This window comes from Hibiscus syriacus, unplaced genomic scaffold, assembly GCF_006381635.1.
Source record: "Hibiscus syriacus cultivar Baekdansim isolate YM2019G1 unplaced genomic scaffold, ASM638163v2 tig00116951_pilon, whole genome shotgun sequence".
Taxonomy (NCBI): Eukaryota; Viridiplantae; Streptophyta; class Magnoliopsida; order Malvales; family Malvaceae; genus Hibiscus; species Hibiscus syriacus.
Window position 1 is genome coordinate 4,084,242 of NW_024063482.1, and position 8,460 is coordinate 4,092,701.

Below are 8,460 nucleotides of genomic sequence, written 5' to 3' on the forward strand. Positions count from 1 at the left end.
ACTAATATTATTTCAAAATTTATATTTACGTAATAATATTATTTTTAATTTGCAATATTACAAATAATATAAGAGTTTGAAGTTTAATTATATTCTATCAGTTAAATATGGTCAAAAAATTTAGAGAATATTATAATTACGTTATGATTTCTCTATTTTATTTATTTATTTCTCTCACAATAAGGATAAAAGGGTTAGGTTAGTATTTAATGCATAATGAACGACATCGTATGCAACACAAGAGGCCTAAAAGCCTTTTCCATGGTATATAAAAATAAAAATAAGGGAGAACAAAAAATACATTAAAAAGGTAACCGAAAACTCTTGTGTTGTGTGTTTAGATTTCAGATCATCGTCGTGCTCCTCTTCTTCTCCGTTGGTAAAATCCATGTCGAAACATCATCCTTTTGTCTCCAATCTCACCCCCTTTCTTTTCAAATAAATAAAAAAAGAAACATTCTCCATCTCTGCTTTACGCCGCCATATCTCTCTTACCTTTTGTTTTCCTTTTTTCCCTCCGTTCTCTATCGAGCTTCTCTGCCAATTAATTACCCCTTTTCCTGTTAGTATTTCCATCACTGGTTTTAATGCAGTTTTTATCAACATACGCACGTAAAAAATACCCCCTTTGCCTTTTGATTGTCGTTGTTCATATGCTGTGAGAGAAAGCGATAACGTGCAAAGAGGGGGATTTGTCTTAATCATTGAGTTTTCAAAGAAGAAACAGAGAAGGTAAACGGAGTCGGATATGGCTAATCAAGTCGTCAAAGTGAGGAGAGAAGCGATTGCGGCATGCATGACTTGCCCTCTTTGCAATAGGCTCGTTAGAGATGCCACCACCATATCCGAATGTCTTCACACGTGTGAGATTTCTCTCTTTCTTTTTTTCCTTTACCTTCAAAGTTTCAGTTTTTTTTTCTTGGGTTCTACTCCTTATCGAACAAGGATTTCTCTTGTTTTTCCCGTTTTATTAACTAGGTTTCTCTTATTGATTTCTTCGCTTAACGTCTCATTGTTATTCAATTTACTGTTTTCGTTTCGTTCCTCTTTGTTTCTAGCTGGTTGATGCTAAGGCATCCTGGTAGGATAGAAAAATTACTATAAGATTATGAATTGGTATTGTTTAAAATCTAGGATTTTGCTAATGAGTGTGCCTAAGTCACTTTAATATGGTTACTTTTACATATATATTACTATGAATAGTATATGATCCAACGATACTATTTAAAAGAGTCCTTAAAGCCCTAAAATTTATTTTGAACAGTTATTGTTTTCCACATTCAGCTAAGGGTTCTTGCTATCATATATACTTTATTTCCAATTCAAGGGTCTTTTCCAAGATATGAGCTTTCTCTTTTTTTTTTTGGTTTTACAAGTTCATAACGATTCAGACTTCAAGATGATTTTTTCCTGTTTTTGAAATGGAACCAACATTATGCAAGTTACACTAGTGTTTTCAGTTGCTTTAATTACTACACTTACTCGGCTTGTTTCCATTGAACTTTTTTTTTTTGCAAGATTGATGCGTGAGATCTTTTGTTTCCTAGCTAATTTGTTGAATTGATAAATAGAAATATATGATTGATTTGTGCTTTTGAGTTTTATGTAGTTTGCAGAAAGTGCATATATGATAAGATAGAAGATGAAGATTTAGAATGCTGTCCAATATGCAACATTAGTTTGGGTTCTGTTCCTCTGGAGAAATTAAGGTACACTTGTTCCTTCATTTACTTATTTTCTCATATGCTACCTTTCTCTCTGTCTGATATGTTAGTTTCTTCCCGTACGACCAATGTTTTTTATATGTAAAACAATTGCTTCTAGTTTTTTAACTTCTAATCTTGTTTAATACTCGAAAAGATTTATTCAAGAGGCTACTAGAAAAGTTGCTGATTTGTTATGCCTTAGGATCATTGATCATATAGAATTAGGAGTCATTCCATCATTTTTGTGGTTTGCAGTGGCTTCTACACGCCATTATCAGTGTTAACTGTTAAGTAAATGTAAGAACTTGATGCTAAAATCAAGGTGAAAAAATATGTTGAAGTGGAAAGAAAGACCTACTGGCGGATTCATATAATTGCATGCAGCTTTTGGCTTTCCTGAATAATGCTTCTGTATATTTCTTGGTAGATCCTCTGCATGGATGCATTATAGTGGTTAACCGAAATTTTGGAAAAATTAATGTGTATTGAGATGCGTATCTGCTTTTGTTAATCAGGCCAGACCATACTTTGCAAGATTTGAGGGCCAAAATATTCCCTCTTAAGAGAAGAAAAGCGAAGACACCTGAAGTTCTGCCCCCGGTTACGATGCCAACTAGAAGAAAGGAGAGATCACTATCTTCATTGGTGGTTAATGCCCCCAAAGTTTCGACACAAACTACCGTGACTGCGAGGAGAACAAAAGCTGTTGCCAAAAAGTCTGGTGCTTTACGAGGTTCTGGTTTTTCTGTAGATAAGTCTGTTAAAAGAGAGAGAGACTCTGTGGAGGATCACCAGGAGAGTGCAAGCTCACCTCAAACTCTAAATAAATTCACCCAGAATAAAAGACAGGTACATTAAATCTTACGTGTTGTTTTAAGTATCTTGCAGTGTCTGATGTTGTTTAATACTTCTCTTTTTTTTTTCTTCTCAAACATCCATTTTCTTGAAAAAAATAGTGTTTTAGATAAGACTTATAATATCTGTTGTTGTAAAATTGAGCGATACAGTGTACTTCTGCCGAACCTAGCCAACACACGGATAAAGAAGTAGAGAATGGTGGCAAATCATGGGAAGGAAAATCGGATCTCTGGGAACCTTTGGACTGTTTGGCGGAGGTTGCAAATAGGACCAAGCCCTTCAAGTCTAATTTGCAAGGCTCTGATTCTAAATTAGAACCTAGCCGTGTCCGAAACCCCGAAGATCAAACGTGCAAAAACAAACTTAGGAAAGACAACTGCAAAACAAAAGTCGAGGATGAAAAGAATAATGTCGGTCCTTCAAATTCAGGAACCATGAATCCTAAAAAGTTACGCAGGATCCGTCAAAAAAATGGTTCAGGATTTGGGGGTTCTTTCATATCTCCTCAAGCCGTGCTAGATGCTGCTGGTGCAAAGCATCAAAAGCGAATCGGACCTGTGTGGTTCTCATTAGTGGCCTCCGAAGACCAGTAAGAACTTATTTCAGCCTTCAAAACTAAAATGGATAATGCAGTTCTTTTAAGATTATTGTCTTGCTAATTAACTGATTCAAATGTCGATGTTTTTAGGGAAGGAGATGCACCCCTCCCTCAAATTCCTGCAAATTTCCTAAGGATAAAGTAAGTTCCTTTTGCTCGAGTCTTAGAATTTCTCATTACATATATATATATATATATATATATATTTATTCTAACCGGTTGGCTGTCCTTTTTGTCTGTGCCGTAATCTCCTGGTATATGACTTGGCATACAGAAAAAAGAACAGACATATTGGATGTTACCAATTTAGGGACCTATTAATCAAATTCAATGAATAATATCTTTTCTGTCTCATGCATATCTCTGACACCCAGAGTTTCTCTTACGAAAACCAAGGTTGTGGAAGCTTCGGAAATTTCTAATGATACTTGGACAACTAATCTGGTTAAAAGATTTTGTTCAAGTGTTGCTAAAAAATCCTAAAACTTGAACTCATCCGACTCTTCCATTATTCTTTATGCTGTGACAGGGATGGAAATATACCTGTTTCCGTTATTCAAAAATACCTGATGAAGAAATTGCACCTTGCCGATGAATCCGAGGTGAGTTCATCTCTCCTTGAATGCCATCCAACTATTCACACAGAAGAATATCTGCTTAGAAGACATAATTCCTATCGATTCCGATACATTTTGTATATTCTGCTTAGTTACTAGGTAGGTAAAATTTAGGGAAAGCGTATTGCACTAAAGAAGCACAATAGTTTCCGCCATTGTTATAGTTCCTTTGGCAACCATCGTTGATGATAAGCAAGGTATATATTTGTCTTCATTTACAATTTTTTCAGGTTGAGATCAAATTTATGGGGCAACCGGTGGTTCCTACGTTGCAGTTGTATAATTTAGTCCATTGGTGGCTACAAAGAGCATCGACATCACAGAGAGTTGCGGCGTCTGTCGGTTCTTCTGCTAAGGATTTTATCATGGTGTTGGCATATGCTCGAAAAGCTCCACAGCAATAGTAATGCTTTCTTTCGTTCTTTCCCCACCACATCGACAACATACATATATATACATGCATACATACATATATATCGTTATTAGAATGTTGTTGGTGATAAGAGTAGGACATTCGAATACGGTATTGTATTCGGTAGAAGCATGTACTATATATAGTTTTTATTTCATCTTCTTATCTGCAAAAGAGCAGTGTGTATGCGGCTAAGTAATGGGATTTAGCTATCCTAGTTGGAAATCATGTCATTCAACTGGTAGGATCTTGGATGAATTGAAGCATGTTTTTTTTTGTTATAAATTACATATATACAATTAAAAGGTTTAATTAATTTTAGTCCCTCTACTATGTTGAAATTTGATCTTTCTATTTTTAATTTGATCCTTTATTTGTATAACAAATTTAAAGTTATGTCACTTTAACATATCACTTTAACATATTTTAATATAATATAGAGATTGAAATAATAATTAAATCTAATTAAAATGAGAAAACAAGAGTAATGGGTTTAATTATGAATTTCATCCTTTCACTTTATGAAAAATTAGTTCATTTATTTTATTTTGTCAAAAGAATCAGCGGTCGATAGTCAATTTAAGGATGATATTAGTCAGTATCAAATGCCAACCGTATTTTGACTTTATAAAGAAAAGTGTACGAAGATGTTTAATCATTAAGGCTGCTCAACAACTTTAAACCACAACATTTCAACGGCCGATAAAATAAAATGATTTGTATATATGAAGATGGTCCACAATAAAAAAGATGATCGTTGGTAAGGACAAGCAACAAAGATGGATTTCTTGAGCTTGTTGCTGTGCTTTGTTCTGTTCTTGGTCTTGTGTCAAGCCTTCCGAAGGCAATCGGGAAGAACAAGCAAGCTTCAGCCTGGTCCGCCAACGATTCCGATCTTCGGGAACTTCTTCAACCTTGGTCATAAGCCCCATAAGTCCCTTGCCGAACTTGCCAATATTCATGGGGACATCATGACTTTGAAACTTGGCCAAACAACAACTATAGTACTTTCATCTGCAACAATGGTCAAAGAAATCCTCCGAACGCATGATGTTGTATTGTGTAACCGAACCGTTCCCAATGCCCTGCATGCCCTTCGACACCACGAAGTCAGATTGCCTTGGATGCCTGTTTCAACCAAATGGATAAATCTTACGAAAATCTGCAATTTGCACATTTTCGCTGGTCAAAAACTTGATGCTAACCAGTACTTGCGGCACAAGAAAGTAGAACAACTCCTTGCTGATGTTCATGATAGTTCCGACATCGGAGAAGCGATCGACATAGACACAGCTGTTTTAAAAACTGCTGTTAATCTTATGTCCAATACTGTTTTCTCCATTGATTTAGCTGACTCTTCCGATACAGCTCTCGTTTTCGGGAAAATTATACAGGGAATCAAGGAAGAGTTGGGAAAACCAAACTTTGCTGATTATTTCCCTACTCTTCTTGGTAATCTTGACTTGCAAGGCATAAGGCGTCGGATGGCAATTCATTTTCAGAAGTTGATGAATCTTTTCGATAAACTGATCGATATGTGGTTAGAGTTGAGAAAGATGAATGATTATATATCGAGTAACGATCTCTTGGATACTCTTCTCCGAATCAGTCAAGATGACAACCAAGAGCTTGATAGAAAGCACATCAAACATTTCATTTTTGTAGCAACTTCGTCACTTTTCAGTGTCTTATTTATTGCCTACTATTGAAGTTTCAAGTTCATAACTTGGTTTTGATGCAGGATTTGTTCACAGCGGGAACCGAGACGACAACCAGTACTTCGGAATGGGCGATGGCGGAATTACTCCGTAACCGAAAAACTTTACTTGAAGCTCGAAGAGAACTGCAACAAACAATTGGCCAAAAGAAGATGGTGGATGAATCCAACATTACATGTTTACCTTATTTGCAAGCAATTGTCAAGGAGACGTTGAGATTGCATCCTCCAGTTCCTTTGTTAGTACCTTGAAAAGCCGAAGCGGATATCGAGATTCGTAACTTTGTGGTTCCAAAAGGTGCTCAAGTGTTGATCAATGCATGGGGTATAGGCAGAGATCCCGATTGCTGGGAGGAGCCTGAGTTGTTTGTTCCATAGCGGTTCATAGGATCAGAAATGGATGTTAAAGGAAGGGACTTTGCACTCATTCCATTCGGGGGCGGGCGACGGATTTGCCCCGGATTGCCGTTGGCGATAAGGATGTTGCACTTACTGTTGGGTAGCCTAATTCACTCATTTGATTGGGAGCTTGAAGATGGAGTTACACCTGAAAACTTGAACATGGATGATGCCTATGGCCTTTTTTAACAGAAAGCTCAACTGTTAAGAGCTATCCCTCGCTCAATTTGATAGTGCTTTGTTTATCTGCTTCTTGTTACTATTCTCAAAACAATTGTGAATCAATTTGTTCCAATAATTAGGTTTGGATCACATATTTTCTTTGAGTGTTGAGACCTAGTAACTTAATTTTTTTCCAAAATCATATCTAATTTTAAGTTTATTTATGTTTTGGTCACACACAGTTAAATTTGACTATTGACTTAACATAAGTGGTGATGTGGCATGGTATAATAATTGTTATAGTCCTCAAAACTTATATATTCTATCAAATTGGTTCTTTTCTAATTTGAAATACTTTAATAATTTATTAATGCTAGGATGTGTTCCAATTTTTAAAACTATCAAAGCTTGAGGACTTATTGTGTGAATGTCCCTTTTTCATTTTATTTCAAACTTGCCAATCAGCCTCGCCATCAGACCCGTTTCCAAGATTCTAGTAGTTTGGGATGAACATAAAAATTAGACCTTTAATAACAAGTATCAAAAAAATTAAATCATAAGAACAATCAAAACTACATAAAGTTGCTTGTAAATTATTTTTTTATTACGTTTAATAAACTATCTAATAAATACATAAAGTTTCAAATAGAAAAACATTAAGAAATTTTATTAAACACCCATCTACTCACACAAAACAAGCATGATGATCTTTTAAAAGGGTATGTGTTAGATTTTAACCTCCTCAATCTTGTCAAAAAATAATAATAAAAGAATAATTAAGAGGAGAATGAAAAAATAAGTTAAAATGTCACATCAGTATCGTCTAATTTTTTAATGGTGGGTAAAAAAAATGTAATATTAAGTATGATTTTGAAATTGAATGAACAGAACAGAAATACAATAATAAGTGAGTGACTAAATAGATAATTTATCATTTTTTTAATTATATGTGAATTTATAATTTTGAGGCCTAGCAAGAGGGCCCTTGCTGAGGCTTAGGGACGAGCCTGCTCGCCACGACTCCACGTCTTTCATTTCACCGCCCTAGCAAATCGCGATCTTAGTATAAACCCTCTCCTTTGTTGTTCACAAAAACCTCTCGTTGTTTTGGGGACTTCTCCTTCCCTAACCAGAAATTGATGATAACTTTCACTAGATCGATTCCGCCTTACTACCACTTTAGACTGCACCTTGAACGGATTCGAACCAAGTCTTTGTCCTCTTTCACGACGTCAAGTTCCTTATATCCTTCTTCCCTACTTCCGATTGACTTGAACTCGACAATCCCTCACAACATGTGCCTCTACTAAGCGTATGTACACCCCCTCTGATCGAACCCAAACACCCGGCACCGTGTAACCACCCATCATAATCCTAAAAGCCCAAACTAAAACTCTAAACTCTCACCCCTTAAAACCACTTGAAACCCCAAACTATTATTAAAGATTGAAATTGAAATTCCAAAAATTAAGGGTAACAAGATAGAATATGCAAGTATTTTAAGATTAACATGGTTATTAATCATATCACGTCATCAATTTCGTAAAGTCAAACGGTTAAACTTAACGACAAGTGATCAAAATAGAAATGTAACTTAATATTATATATTATTATTTTTTAAACAAAATAAAAATATAAAAATAAGTGGATGACTAAATAATTAGTTTACTACAATTTAAAATGAAGAGGGTTAATCTATTATTTTTCATAAAATAGAAGGATGAGATTCACAATTAGACCTTTATATAGCAGCTTTTAAAAAATTAGGATAAGCTACACGTTTAGTACCTAAAGTTATCAGTTTCATTTCATTTTAGTACATAAACTTTCATTTATTTCAAAATCATACATGACATTTATTTTTTGTTTCATTTTAATACTCTATCGTTAGAAATTTAATGGAAATGCTACGCGTGACATTTTTATGGATAAATTATATCATTAATAACTTAACTATCTTTTCACTCCTACTTTGGTCAATAAAGTTTAAA

The 8,460-nt window shown here is 34.9% G+C and overlaps 2 protein-coding genes across 3 annotated transcripts; both read left to right on the plus strand.

The window, feature by feature from the left end:
• The first annotated feature begins 321 nt into the window (after positions 1 to 321).
• LOC120188629 (E3 ubiquitin protein ligase DRIP2-like) lies at positions 322 to 4,448 on the plus strand. 2 transcript variants are annotated; one of them, XM_039192029.1, is made up of 7 exons: positions 322 to 863; positions 1,610 to 1,709; positions 2,222 to 2,555; positions 2,714 to 3,153; positions 3,253 to 3,303; positions 3,692 to 3,764; positions 4,010 to 4,448. In XM_039192029.1, the coding sequence occupies exons 1-7, from the start codon at positions 749 to 751 to the stop codon at positions 4,181 to 4,183; spliced, it is 1,287 nt and encodes a 428-aa protein (XP_039047960.1). In that variant the 5' UTR covers positions 322 to 748; the 3' UTR covers positions 4,184 to 4,448. The 2 variants fall into 2 exon arrangements, with proteins under 2 accessions (XP_039047960.1, XP_039047961.1); XM_039192030.1 differs by lacking the exon at positions 1,610 to 1,709 and having other exon boundaries at positions 4,010 to 4,446.
• A 464-nt stretch (positions 4,449 to 4,912) lies between these two features.
• LOC120188633 (geraniol 8-hydroxylase-like) lies at positions 4,913 to 6,560 on the plus strand. Its single transcript, XM_039192039.1, has 2 exons — positions 4,913 to 5,852; positions 5,933 to 6,560. Exons 1-2 carry the CDS (start codon positions 4,971 to 4,973, stop codon positions 6,158 to 6,160), a joined length of 1,110 nt encoding a protein of 369 aa, XP_039047970.1. The 5' UTR covers positions 4,913 to 4,970; the 3' UTR covers positions 6,161 to 6,560.
• The last annotated feature ends 1,900 nt before the right edge of the window (positions 6,561 to 8,460 follow it).

Coding starts and splice junctions, on each gene's coding strand:
- LOC120188629 (XM_039192029.1), top strand. CDS start 749: ATGGCTAATCAAGTCGTCAAAGTGAGGAGAGAAGCGATTGCGGCATGC. Junction 864..1,609: donor ATCCGAATGTCTTCACACGT/GTGAGATTTCTC, acceptor AGTTTTATGTAG/TTTGCAGAAAGTGCATATAT. Junction 3,154..3,252: donor TTAGTGGCCTCCGAAGACCA/GTAAGAACTTAT, acceptor CGATGTTTTTAG/GGAAGGAGATGCACCCCTCC.
- LOC120188633 (XM_039192039.1), top strand. CDS start 4,971: ATGGATTTCTTGAGCTTGTTGCTGTGCTTTGTTCTGTTCTTGGTCTTG. Junction 5,853..5,932: donor ACATCAAACATTTCATTTTT/GTAGCAACTTCG, acceptor GTTTTGATGCAG/GATTTGTTCACAGCGGGAAC.